The sequence below is a fragment of the Balaenoptera physalus genome (assembly GCF_965194825.1).
Source record: "Balaenoptera physalus genome assembly, chromosome: 1".
In the NCBI taxonomy this organism is placed as follows: Eukaryota; Metazoa; Chordata; class Mammalia; order Artiodactyla; family Balaenopteridae; genus Balaenoptera; species Balaenoptera physalus.
The window spans coordinates 84,547,506-84,561,656 of record NC_138882.1 but is presented as its reverse complement, the minus strand read 5'-3'; the positions used below and the strand labels follow the sequence as shown (position 1 = coordinate 84,561,656).

Below are 14,151 nucleotides of genomic sequence, written 5' to 3'. Positions count from 1 at the left end.
GTAAGTAACGCACTGAGGCAGGGGCGGTGCGGGAGCCACTTAAGTAGCGGTCCAGGGAGGGGAGGGGCTGGCGGGCACAGTTGGTGCCATGGCCGCAGGCCCCTCCCCCCGGCCCAGCGCACCCTCCGTAATTGCCTTTTTAATTTCCTTTTTGGACTGTTCACTGCTGTTGCACAGAAACACAGCTGGTTTTTGTGTGCTGATCTTGTACCCTACAACTTTGTTGAATTCATTTATTAGCTCTAGGGTCTCTCTTATGGATTCTTTGGGGGTTTTCTCTATATAGGATTGTCATCTGTGCATAGATATTTAACATTACTTCTTCCTTTTCAATTTGGATGTCTTTTGTTTCTTTTCCTTTTCTATTTGCTCTGGCTAGAATTTCCAGTATCACATTGTAGTTTTAATTAGTATTATTGCCCTAATGACTGTTGATGTTGACAACCTTTTCATATGTTTGTTAACCATTTGGATGTCCTTCTTTGTGAAATGCCAGCTTACGTCTTTTGTCCATTTTTCAAATGAGTTGTCTGTCTTTTATATATCTATATCTATCTGTCTGTCTACCTATCTATCATCTATCTATCTATCATCTTGTGATACCAGTCTTTTGTCAGATATGTGCATTACATATATTTTCTCCCAGTCCATGGCTTGTTATTATTCTTTTAATGATGTCTTTTAATGGACAGTTCTTAATTTTAATGAAGTCCAATTCATCCATCCTTCCATTATGATTTCTGTGTCTATTAAGAAATCTTTGCCTGTCCCACTTCACTAATTTTTTAATATTAATTTCAGGAACTCACATTTATCCCTGTTTGTTTTAAATCCTTTCTGTTGGGTTGGCCAAAAGGCTCATTCCATTTTTTCCGTAAGATGGCTCTAGTAGCACTTAGTTGTCTTCAACTTCATTCAAAACAATTTTGTTAGATTGTATGTGACAGCTGTTATATCACTGTGCATTTAAAAAAAGACTTATCAAAATTGGTGAATTTTTATGTAGCCATTTTAATATTGAAGATGGAAGAAAAAAAGCAACATTTTCGGCATATTATGCTTTATTATTTCAAGAAAGGTAGAAACTCAACTGAAACGCAAAAAGATTTGTGCAGTGTATGGAGAAGGTGCTGTGACTGATCGAATGTGTCAAAAGTGGTTTGCAAAGTTTCGTGCTGGAGGTTTCTCGCTGGACGATGCTCCATGATCGGGTAGACCAGTTGAAGTTGATAGCGATCAGATCGAGACATTAATTGACAACAGTCAACGTTATACCATGCGGGAGATAGCCGACATACTCAAAATATCCAAGTCAAGCCTTGAAAATCATTTGCACCATCTTGGTTATATTCATCACTTTGATGTTTGGGTTCAACATTAGTTAAGCGAAAAACACCTTCTTGACCATATTTCCACATGCGATTCTCTACTTAAACGTAATGAAAACGTTCCGTTTTTAAAACAAATTGTGACAGGCGATGAAAAGTGGATACTGTACAAGAATGTGGAACAGAAAAATCGTGGGGCAGGTGAAAGGAACCACCACCAACCACACCAAAGGCTGGTCTTCATCCAAAGAAGGTGATGGTGTGTATATGGTGGGATTGGAAGGGAGTCCTCCATTATGAGCTCCTTCTGGAAGACCAAACGATTAATTCCAACAAGTACTGCTCCCAATTAGACCAACTGAAAGCAGGACTCGACAAAAAGTGTCCGGAATTAGCCAAGAGAAAACACATACTCTTCCATCAGGATAACACAAGACCGCATGTTTCTTTGATGACCAGGCAAAGACTGTTACAGCTTGGCTGGGAAGTTCTGATTCATCCACCATATTCACCAGACATTGCACTTTCGTATTTCCATTTATTTCGGTCTCTACAAAATTCTCTTAGTGGAAAAAATTTCAATTCCCTGGAAGACTGTAAAAGGCACTTGGAACAGTTCTTTGCTCAAAAAGATAAAAAGTTTTGGGAAGATGGGATTATGAAGCTGCCTGAAAAATGGCAGAAGGTAGTGGAACAAAACGGGGAATACATTGTTCAATAAAGTTCTTGATGAAAAATGAAAAATGTGTCTTTTATTTTTACTTAAAAACCAAAAGCACTTTTTGGCTTTTAACCCAATAGAATAAGGCCTAGGCATGTAAATAAGCACATTTTTCACTATTAAATATCTTCTTATGTTCAGTTCATTCTCTGATCTCATTAACAACTTTTTCAGTGCAATCTGGCAATCCAGTCTATTAGCTAGTAGTCTCAACTTTATGTTTTTCTGTATATTTTATAAGCATGCCTTTTTAGTCTTTACCCAGATCCTTTCTTTAATTCATCATTCTGTCTGAGGTAGGGAGAAATCCTCCATTGTCACAACCCAAAAGCCTCTCAGGATTATTAGGCATTGGGTTGTTTTTCTCCCTGATGGAGGAACTTTCTGCAGCACTGTCTTTTTAATTTTATTTTTTCTTGATTCTAGGGCCTTATTATTTGATTCTTATTAATGATAACTATAGTTTCCCCTGCCTCCAAAAAAACTTTCTATTTGCAATCTCAATTACCTTCAACACAGGTAATGCAATCTCAATTACCTTCAACACAGGTTTGGATTTTGACAAATGGAAGGTCTTTTGTTCTAGAAATCAACTAGGTAGGGGCAGGATCAGGGAAGAGCTCAGTTTCTTCAGAGGAGAGGAGGAGAATATTTTGAGGTTGTTAAATAGAATAAAGTAGATTTCCATGTTTTGATTTGGGGAAAAAAATTGCCAGGATATAAATGTTAATTGAGCAAGAAGCAAGAAATTGTAAAACATGATTTTATTTTTGTTAAAAGCCAAATGGAAACAACCAAAGAAATAAACTGTGGATACGTGTTTATGCATGTTTGAAAAAGTAGGGAAAGATATACAACAAATTAGTGACACTGATGACTCAAGAGCAGTAAGACTGGAGGGGTGAAAAGGAAAAAAGAGGGTTCACTTCAACTTTAATGTTTGAATTGTTATGAGTTTTTATTACTGACAGGTTTTTTTTAATTATAGGAATTTAAAGTCTTGGGAGACTATATTGATTAGGTAGGGATGAGTCAGATAGGTTTACTAAGGACTTGGGAAATTTAGAAAGTGGCTGAGAGGGTAGTTTAGTAAGATAGAGAAGTGGCAGGATGTTGAATGGATTAGAATCCATTGTAACCCCTAAAGATATACTATATATATATATATGGGCTAGAGAGGAACAAATTCCAGAGATCTTTTTTTTTTTTTTTAATTTTTGGCTGTGTTAGGTCTTTGCTGCTGCGTGCGGGCTTTATCTAGTTGCGTGGAGCCGAGGCTACTCTTCACTGAGGCGCGCGGGCTTATAGCGGTGGCTTCTCTTGTTGCAGAGCATGGGCTGTAGGCATGCGGGCTTCAGTAATTGTGGCACGCAGGTTCAGTAGTTGTGGCTTGTGGGCTCTAGAGCGCAGGCTGGGTAGTTTTGGTGCACTGAGCTGCTCCGCGGGATGTGGGGTTTTCCCAGACCAGGGCTCGAACCCGTGTCCCCTGCAATGGCAGACAGATTCTTAACCACTGCACCACCAGGGAAGCCCCCAGAGACATTTCTAAGAAAAAAAATCAAACAGCCTTTAGTGACTGAATATGGGAAGAAAATAATGAATGTCAAAAACAAGCTTCCACACTGGGCTGCTGGGGGCAAATGCTGACACGAACACAGATAAGACAGGAGAACAATATAGGGCTTCCAGAAGCCTTTCTAATAATGAATCCATGCACGATTCTAATGAATCAGTACACGATTCTAGTGCACAAGTGGGCCCATGAACTTTTTTTTTTTTTTGGCAACGTCCGGCTGATAACTGCATTTGCATGAACGCATACACTGGCTTGTGTGACGTAGTCTTAGCTCCGGGAGCTGGCTCCACACCATCCGATGACACTTGCTCTGGGACTGCTTAAGGGTTAGGGCTCCACTTCCTATGAATTGATAGTGAATGCACTATCAGTTCGTAGCTAGCCTTCGGGTTTCCCAAAGCTACCTAGGAACAGCGCCAGGTTCCCGTACCCACCCTAGCTTCCGAATAAGGGAGGAAAAGAGGGCGGAGGCCAGCGCCGCGCACGCGCTTTAATACACGCAAGCGCAGCCTCTCTCCTTCCTGATAATCTCTCACACCCACCCCACCTCCGGGAAGTCGTTCCGCCCCGCCCTCCGAGAGCAAAGGAGGGATGCGATTGGGCACGCGGTTGTCCATCAGGCCGGTGTCTCTTCTGCTCAATACCATTGGCAGCCCGGGAAAAGGCCAGCGGGCCGACGTCGGCCTACTTCTTCGAGACTCAGCGCCACCGCGGAAGCCGCTATTGGCGGAGGCCAGGGACCGCGACTGCTCACTTCCGGCGCGGGCCACCACGATTCCTCCCCCTCCCCCGCCGTCGCCCTTGGTCTTCCCACCCCCCGCCCTTCCACCATGGCCGCCTCTGTGTGGTGTAGGGAGAAGCTGGTCCTCCGTGTCCTCCTATAGCGCTTACTGCATCACCCTCACTCCTGGGGGCCGGAACCAAAGGAACCTCGCTCCCCAACCCTTGGGGCACCAGCCAGGAAGGTTTCCTACCCCATGCTTCAGGGGCAGGACTCCTCTTTCCCCCACCTCCTGAGGCAGAAACTTAGGGTTTTCTTTGCTTCTCTTAGGGTCAGAAGGCAGAAAGGGCTGCTCTTCCACTTCTTCAGGGACAGAAGCCTCTCCTACCCTTCCCGTAGGGGTGCAGACCCTTACCCCAGCATACTTAAGAGCTAACGGTGTTTCCTCAGCACCGCCACTCCAGAGGCAGGACCTGGAGGCCCGTCTGCCTTGCCTCCTGCACAGGAGCGGCCCGTCGGAGAGGAGGGAGGAGTGGAGAGGCCAGGGAACCTTTCCCTCCCCTCCCCCACTTGTCCCTCTTGCCCCCCAGTCCCTGGCAATCCCCAATTCCCCCTTTCTAGGACTTCCTATCCATCCACTCCCTGGCCTTTTCCCGTCTCCCGGCTGCAGCCATGGAGTTACAGAAGGGAAAGGGGGCGGCAGCAGCAGCAGCAGCAGCAGCAGCAGCTGCTTCGGGAGCAGCGGGAGGTGGAGGAGGAGCGGGAGCAGGAGCCCCAGGAGGGGGGAGGCTGCTACTTTCAACCAGTTTGGATGCCAAGGATGAGTTAGAGGAGGTAGGTGTGGGGGGGGTGGGGAAGGGAGTTAAGAAATGGGGTTGAGGAGGGAAACTGGAGCGAATACGGGGTGGGGGTGGGGGAGGAGGCCTTCACGTGTTTTCTAAGACAGCACAAACACTGCTATAGACTTCCTGCTCGTGAAGGAGGAAGTGCAGGAGGAAGTGTGGGCCAACTTCCTGGACAGGTCGAAACAGCAACAGCAGCTACTAGTGTGAAAATGGGGGGGGGGGGCGCGGGTGTTGATCAGGAAGGGATACAGACAGCATCCAGATCAACTGAATTTATTTTTGACATTCCTTTCCCATTACAGGCCACAGCTATTATTAATAGTTACCCTGTTTCATCTTAGGTCATATATTGAGTTGAGAAGTAATGTATGTGTGTGTAGGTATCTGGGGGGCTGAGAGGAGCTTGCAGTAGACCGTGGACCATCCTGTTAGATAGTATTGACTTCATGTAGACACCGTCAATTGCCAGTGATGTTAACTGGGCATTTAGAATGAGTGAGGACTTAAGGAAAAGTGAGTTGTGTTTTGTTAGGTAGTGGGGTGAGGTGCAGGGTGAATGGGACCTAGGGGACTCTCCTTCAGAACCAGATAGCACACACACAAAGGAGAGAACACATAGATGCTGAGAAAGAGGGTAGGGTGAGGCGATGCAGTGGGCCTGAATGGGGATTTTAGACTACTGAATAATTGACCTGACCCTCCCCGGCCTGTTCCTCTTACCCTGTCCCTGACAATCCAGAGTTGATCATTTATCCCTTTCCACTGCTATACATGAAAAGACATACTTAGGAATGTGAGACCCAGAAGTGGGACATGATTGCTGGACTGTTTGCAAGACCTAATGCATTCAACTTAGTGGTTATCCAGGGACAGGATGAGTAAATTATTAGGCTCTGGCTCTTCACTGGCCATTTCCCTGCTTCTAACTTTGTCACTGCTCTTTATCAGATGTTAGAGGGTGGTCAAGCAGCTAGGTGGAGTTCATAGTTTAAATTTGAAAAAAATGTTGGTGCAGATACAAGATGGTGGAACATACATGCAAAAATGAGCTTTGTGAATCAAGGAGCGGCTGGATAGCAACTTTGTGAATTATCCATCGCAAGTGTCTGTTCACAGACTGTCTGGCTTCCCATCATGCTTCTCCCCCATAATTCTATGTGCATTTAGATGAATCAAAGTTTGTTTTCTGCTGTTGTTTTTATCAGCTAAGGTAGATATAATTAGGAACATAAACAATACTTCTAAAAGTAATGTATTCCCAAAATAAATACAAGTGACTTTGCCAGGATTGCCTGGCAATTTAAATTATCTGCTTTTTTAGAAATGGCCACTGTCATTGTCAAAGTATTTATTGAGCCCTGTGTTCTAGCACTGAAACTCTATAGAATTGTAGCAGGAAAGTCATTGACTACCTTTGATCCCTACACCAGTTGGGTGGAGGGGAAGAGACCCCAAGGGTGGTGGAACTCTGTTTATTCCCCACTCTGATTGCTGGAAAGGTCGTCCTGCTCTAATTTGTACCACAGCATCCTGTTCTGAGTAGTGACATGTTTGCTAGTAAGCGAAACGATATGGCAGAAGGGGACCACAAAAGAGAGGAAGCATTTATTTTCTTGCTTTTTTGGACTGTCTTGAGAGTGAACTTTCAACTGTTTCCAGAGAGAAGGGGGTGGGAGGGTCTCCTTTTTTTCCTGATATCCTTTGTGGTGTAGGTGTTTCCCAGAATGTGTCAGCCTCCCCTCTTTCCTTCTTTGCCCTTTGTTCTTTGCATTTGAAATTTCCAGCAAGCCTTGCCACTGCTTTTAACCCCATGTATGTGGTTCCCACTAGACCAGAGTGTCTCTAAGGTCAAGACTTATTGGTTTCTTCCTCTGGGTCTCTGCACAGATCTCTGCACACAGAAGTTATCAAAACATGGTGTCAACTGATCTCTGCTTGTTCTGGCTTGGTTATTTTCCAGCATAGGCCCACCTATTGCCCAGGAACACAGAGGCAGTAGCTTGCTGACCAGATATATACTTACTCTGTGCTGAGTCTGATAGGAAAATAGAATGAGGAAGACCCAAGGCCTGCCTTCCAGAGCTTATCGTCTAAAGACCGAGTTAACACACTCACAAGAAAGGTAAACACAAAAACCCCGCGAGGGTAGTGAAGAGACTGGAGTCATTACAGCTGGGTGTGATGAGGAAAGGCCCTTAGAGGCCTGGAGTATAGAGCACTGGTGAAGAGCATCCCAGGCAGGGACTGTGCCTCTTCTACCCAAGGGAGCATTTGTTGTATCCTTTCTTCTCTTTGGCCCTGTTCTTCTCTTTGAATGGGGAATTCTTGCTCATCTCCATCCAGATTTGAGGAATGAGATGAAAATAGTGCCAAAGATTGGAGGGGTTTAGAACATGTAGCTCCTAGTTTCACAAGGCTTCAAAGCTCCCGGTCACTCCTTCTCTGGAGAATGACCCTGTCCACTTTGAAATCAGGCTAAAAGCAGGAGCTGTGGCCCAAACAAGTTAGAACTTCCTCTTAAGCTATGGACAGGTCTCAGGGTTGCGTTTGGTTAGAGGTATGTCCCTTCCAGGTTTTCTCTAAGGAGTAATTCACGTCCGGTCTGTGAAGATTCTCCAGGGAATGGGCTTTGAGTCACCTCTAATTTTTTTCCCCTTAAATCCTCATTTCATATAAAAGTGACTCTTGGTTGTAGAATACTTGGAACCCAGTTCGTTCAGTAGTTCTTTACTAATGTGGGTCCTTGGGGATTTTGTAGGTCAGATCATATCTTCTTTTCCTTAAGCCTTTGGATTTTAGTCCCTCAAGGCCACTGACTTCCCATAAAGGGGCAGTATTTAATATACAGTTGTTGTTGTTTTTAATTAATTAATTTATTTTTAGCTGCATTGGTCTTCTGTGCTGCGTGCGGGCTTTCTCTAGTTGCGGTGAGCGGGGGCTACTCTTCGTTGCGGTGCGCGGGCTTCTCATTGCAGTGGCTTCTCTTGTTGTGGAGCATGGGCTCTAGACGTGCGGGCTTCAGTAGTTGTGGCTCGTGGGCTCTAGAGCGCAGGCTCAGTAGTTGTGGCTCGAGGGCTTAGTTGCTCCGCGGCATGTGGGATCTTCCTAGACCAGGGCTCGAACCTGTGTCCCCTGCATTGGTAGGCGGATTCTTAACCACTGCGCCACCAGGGAAGCCCAATATACAGTTTTTAACAAACTGTGTATTCACCTGGCCGAGGGAGGGGAAACTGAGAGGTTAGAGCAATCCTCAGACTTCAGTCTCCAGCTTCAGGTGTATACTTGCAAACTAGAAGACCTCCCCGCTTTCCACCCCCACTCCATCTACTGCTGTTGTCATGGAAACCATGGTCAGGTAGTTTTAGTACTAGAAAAATTATTTTAGAAGCTCCTAGAGATGGTAAATATTTACTCAGCTCTCTGAGGTGCTGTTGTGAAGGGCTTACTCTGAACAGAGTCGTTCTGCCAGCAATTGTTGGCAGCTGCGTGTGTGATTCCGTCTTTACTAAGGGCCTCTGGAGACTGGGGGGAAGAGGGGTACTGCTGCTTGATTGTAGGGATCTGGCTTCCTGCAGCCCTCTTTGAGGGGATGTGGTCCTTCAGTCATCCTGAATGATTTGTAATTAGTTCTCCCATCTCTGTTTGGAAAAGTAGTTTCTGTAGTTCAGGAAGAGCAGCATCTTTTATATACTTCTATTGCCTAGGAAGGACTGACCCTCACAATTCTTTCCTCATTGCTTTTATCCACGCCTCCAAATTCTGGACTCTCCCACTTTCTACATCCTTAGCTGGGCCTCCCTGTTCCAAGAGGCCACTTTTATTTCTTGACTGGGCAGTGACCCATAGAATTGACTCAGGCCTCTGAGTGGAGCTTAGAATATCGAGGAGAGGCCTAGAGAAACCTGGTTTAGTCCAAGGTCTCTGTGTTACATCATAGCTAGAAACTAGGCCACCCCATAGGGCTGTGTATCCAGCTTTGTGTGAGGACCTTGGTGCAGGGTGCATCCGTCAGACCTCCTCCCCTCTCCCGTTACTCTTCTCTCATAGAAGGCAAAAGTAGGAGAGGAAGCTTTGCAGCCTGGTCAGGGACTTACCCATGTCCTGTAGTAGGAGGGCTCGGTTTTCAGGGATCTTTGAGGACGTGCCATTAGAAGTAGTGGCAGGGGGCGTTGGGGGTGGTGGTCTGGTCCTCATGGACTTAGTTGTGTGATCGCTGAGCTTTTTCACAAATGGAATAGAGTCTAATTCAACTGAGGCTACCTGCTAGGTGCTTTCACGTATGTTATCTTGTTTAATCCTCAGAGCAACCTTGTGATATAGGCTTTGTCTCTATTTTTCAGGTAAGAAAACCAGGGTATTATAAGTAAAGGATTAAATAAGTCTTGGTAAGTTAAGTAACTCACCTAAGATTAGCCTAAGACTTGCCAGTGGTGGAGGAATCCTCTTCCTTGCTTGTCAGTTGGCTCCTCAGCCAGCTGCTCTTTTGACTTCCCTTGCATCTCTGTTGATTCAACAGATATTTCTTCCTTTTAGTAGGAAGTAATATCTAGGGTTTTAGGATGCTGTGCTGCTGCTTGCTCACCGTCTTCCTCCACTCTGAAACTGTTTGTTAAGCCAGGCCGGGTAAGCAAGGCCTCGCAGAGCTCCCAGCAAGAACACCCTGGATTTAGCAACTGGAGGAACTGGTCCTCCAGTCGTTGATAACTATCTTAGGAGGAGAGGGATAAGATTTAAAAAGAGAAAATACAACCTGAGGTTTTTTTCTTCCCTCCCCCTATCTTATAGGAGCTGGGCTAGGTAATGATGGATCTTAGAGTTTGTGGGAGAGGTGGGTTGTGAGATTTACAACTCAGCTTTCCTGTGATCTCACAGCTCCTTTTCACAAGTACGCAGGTGCTGTTGATTAAGACTAAGCACGCTTATCTGACCTATTTTGGAGGATAGTCAGACCTGATGCTGGGTAGCGACGTTGTCAAACCTGGGTGGCTTTGGGCCTAATTTAGGTTGAATTTTTGTGGCTATGGGAGCTCCTCGTCTTAACACTCAGTTCTACTTTGCTCTTGGGTAGGGACGGACGTAGGCAAACTCAGGATGATGGTCAAAGGAGAAACGTGGTGGTCTTTCATTCCTAGACCTCTTTCCTGTTGTCCTTATTTGTCGGTTCTTGACAATGTGGTAGTTCTCAACAAGATGTTTTGTGATGACCTTTAGGATTGGGGGAGGTAAATTGTCTGCCTTTGTCCCTGTTTTGCTAGCATCATTACCACTGGGAATTGGGAAGTGGTTTTCTTAAACAGTTTTGGGGTTAATCCTCAAGATAAAATTTTAAAAGACTCAGGAAGTAGTTTAGGTGGTAATAATGGAGAGGCTCACTGACTTAAATGAGATACATTTTGTCAATATTTTCTCAATGTTTAGTGTTAAATGCTTTGGAACAGGATCAGTGACTTAAGATCTCCTTGGAAGGTTGAGCACATGCTGTCTTAGAGTTAGCCTTTGTAATTAAGAATGATCCTTGGATGGACTTTAATGCAGCTCTCCCCGCCTTTGTTTGACTAGAGACCCAGGAAGGTTTTAGTTTGGCCTTTTGTTCTTCATTAGTCCTTTTCTTTCCTACACTCATTTTTTTTTTTACAAGTTTGTTTTTATCTTTTTGGAGCGACATTTCAAACATAAAAAACTAGAATAGTATAATTGCCCTGGAGCCATCACTCTGCTTCAGTACTTATCAGTACATGGCAATCTTGTTTTATCTCCCTTTAGTCTCCTCTGGATTATTTTGAAGCAAACCCAAGCTGTATCATTTCATCTGTAGGTATTTCATATATATGTCTATGAGAGATGGACTTTTTTCTTTTTAACATAGCCACAATATCATACCTAAAAATATTAACAATAATTCCTCAATGTAATAATATACTCATTGTTCAAACTGACTCTCTCATAAATTCTTTTTTTTTTTTTTAAAGGTTTTTTTCCTTAAGTTCCTCAGGTGCTTTGTTGGGTTTTTGGGGGTTTTTTTTGCCCTGTGGCATGGCTTGCGGGATCTTAGTTCCCCAACCAGGGATTGAACCTGGGCCCACAACAGTGAAAATACAGAGTCCTATCCACTGGACCACTAGGGAATTCCCATAAATTCTTTTTATAATTGGTTTTTCAGATCAGTAATCAAACAAGGATCACCCATTTGTTACATTCAGTTGATATATCCCTTTAATTTTTTAATAACTAAAATAATTTCAAGCTTAGAGAAAAATTGTAAGACATAGAACTCTCATATACTCTTCACCCAGATTCACCAATTGTTAACATTTGCTGCACTTGGTTTTTCATTATCTCTCTATATACATGTTATTATTTTAACGTTTTGAGAGTAAGTTGCAGCCGCAATGCCACTTAAGATATAAATATTTCCGGGAGTATTTCCTAAGAACAAGGATCCTCTGTTACATAATCCCTGTTTTATTATCTAAGTCGGAACATTTAACATCGATACGTTACTCTTATAGTACATATTCATATTTTACCAGTTGTCCCAATAATGTCCATTATGGCAGTCCAGGATCACACATTGCATTTAGGTGTACTATCTCTTTAATTCTTAGTCCTATCTCTGTCCTTCACCTTAAACACTTTGACAGGCCAGTTATTTTATAAATCTCTCTCAATTTGGGTTGTCGAAATTTCTTCATGATTAGACTGAGATTATTCATTTTGGGCAAGAAAACCATAGAAGTGATGTTTAGCCTTTTCAGCGCACCATATCAGAGGCACGTATGTCAGCTGTCAGTTTGTGTTGTTATTTGGGATATTAACCCTGATCACTTAAGGTTAAGGTGGTATCCTTCAGGATTTCCTACAGTTATTTTCCCTTTGTAATTAGTATTTCGAACCTATGTAAATATTCTCTTGTGAAAGTTTTGCCTCTGGTTTTAGCATTCATTGATGATATTTGCCTGAATCAGTTATTATTCCTGTCATTCCTTCTGCATTTTTAGTTGGCATTCCACTGTAAGGAAGAGCTTTCCCTTTATTTATCATGTATGTACATATCTATCTATCAGCGTGGACTCATGGATTCTTATTTTATTCAAGGGGTTGAAATCTTAAGGCTCTTTTTTTTTTTTTTGGCCATGCCTCGTGGTTTGTGGGATCTTAGTTCCCCTACCAGGGATCGAACCCAGGCCCCGGCAGTGAAAGCACAGAATCCTAACCACTGGACTGCCAGGGAATTCCATTAAGCTTCTTTTAATACATGGGGTTCTCCCTCCCTGCTTTTTTCCTTGCAATTTAAATGTTAAAGAAGTCAGGAAGCCTGTCATGATTTATACATTCTGGACTCTGCTGATTATATCCTCATGGTGACTTGACTTGTAAACTGGTAGTTAGGTCTAGAGACGTGATGAGATTTAAATTTTTAAAAAACTTTATTGGGGGCCGGAAATACATCACAGGTGGTGGTATGGAGCACTCTGAATTTTTTCTCACCCCTTCACAGAGGTTGGAAAGATGTATGAGCATTGTGACATCGATGACTACTGGTGTCTCAGAGAGAGAGGCCAATGACGCCCTCAATGCCTACGTGAGTATAATACTCTCCCCGTACCCATTTCTGCTTCTTTGAAAGCTTTCAGACATGATCAAAAAGATGGAAAGAAAGAAAAAAAAAAGATGGAAAGACTTCAGTGGTTAAGAACTAGGGGGTTGAAGTTAATGTCTTGGTTTCCTGAACCAGGCTTCCCAACTCCTCTCTTTCTTTCTTTTATTTATTTATTTACTTTTTATACAGCAGGTTCTTCTTAGTTATCTATTTTATACATATTAGTGTATATATGTCAATCCCAATCTCCCAGTTCATCCCACCACCACCCCCCTCTCCCTCTCCTCTCTTTCTTTCTTAATGTGGGAATCCCATCTGTTGGAGCCTTAGGTGTCTTTGAATAACAACTTTAAAAAATAACTCATCGTTCTGTGGTGGCTTTTTTCTTTGTAAATCATTCTCACATATTTGATCTTTTACATTTCTTAATCAGTCTGTGAGGTTGAAAGGATTTAAAGTAATACATGTAAAGGATTTAGAGTAGTTTCTGGCACATAGTGAATGTTCAGTAAATATTTCTTACTTATTAGTAGTAATTATTCTTATTATGTCTTCACCTTACAAATATCAGAGGTTCAGTGATTTGCCCAAGGTCTTGACTTGGTAGGTGCACTTGTTAATCCATGAATGACTGTTTGCAGCTCCCTCTCTACTAAAGCCTGTTAAGGTCTGGTAAAGGTGTGGAGTAGGGTTTTTTTTTTTTTTTTTCTCATTTTAAACACTCTTTTTATTTTCTGCCTCTATCCTTCATCAAGCCTTGGAGAAAGCAGTATGGATCCATCCTTTCCCTCCACCTCTCTCCTAAAACAGATGCCCCATCACTTTTAGGGGAAGGAAATCATCAGATTTAAGAGTTGATGATTCTCCTTTGCAGGTCACTCAAGAGTCCCAAATTTTCTGGGAGCAGCTGTGCTCAAGAACTTTCCTCCTGTGAGTGACAACTAGTTTTTTCTTTCCTCATATCCCAGGTATGCAAAGGCCCCCCCCAGCACGAGGAAATCTGCCTGGGCCTCTTCACGCTTGTCCTCACTGAACCTGCCCAAGCCCAGAAGGTAAGACTCCCTTCTCTGGACCCACACTCCCTTCTCAGATATGAGCTGAGAATATGGTGGAACTTATGGTTTAACTGGAATAGTACCACACCCTTTGACCAGGGCTAGATCATCTTGTTCTCCAAATACAGTTGCAACTCCCTTTTCACTCAGTAAATTGGTCACTCTGACTAAAGTCCTTTCTCTTTTTCCAGATTCTGAAGCTAAAAGGCAAGAAAAGGCAGTTGTGAGAGTGAAAAAGCATTTAAAGAGTTTTAAATTGTAGACTTAGGGACTTCCCCGGCGGTCCAGTGGTTGAGACTGCGCCT

The 14,151-nt window shown here is 43.4% G+C and overlaps 1 protein-coding gene across 1 annotated transcript in view; it reads left to right on the top strand.

Annotated features, from left to right (window-relative positions):
* The first annotated feature begins 4,423 nt into the window (after nucleotides 1-4,423).
* INTS3 (integrator complex subunit 3) overlaps nucleotides 4,424-14,151 on the top strand; it is a 38,010-nt gene continuing 28,282 nt past the window's right edge. The window contains exons 1-3 of the mRNA XM_082435550.1: nucleotides 4,424-5,180; nucleotides 12,690-12,773; nucleotides 13,760-13,843. Of these exons, the coding sequence (XP_082291676.1) occupies nucleotides 5,019-5,180; nucleotides 12,690-12,773; nucleotides 13,760-13,843 (330 nt within the window). The 5' untranslated portion in view covers nucleotides 4,424-5,018. The remainder of the gene's footprint in view (nucleotides 5,181-12,689; nucleotides 12,774-13,759; nucleotides 13,844-14,151) is intronic.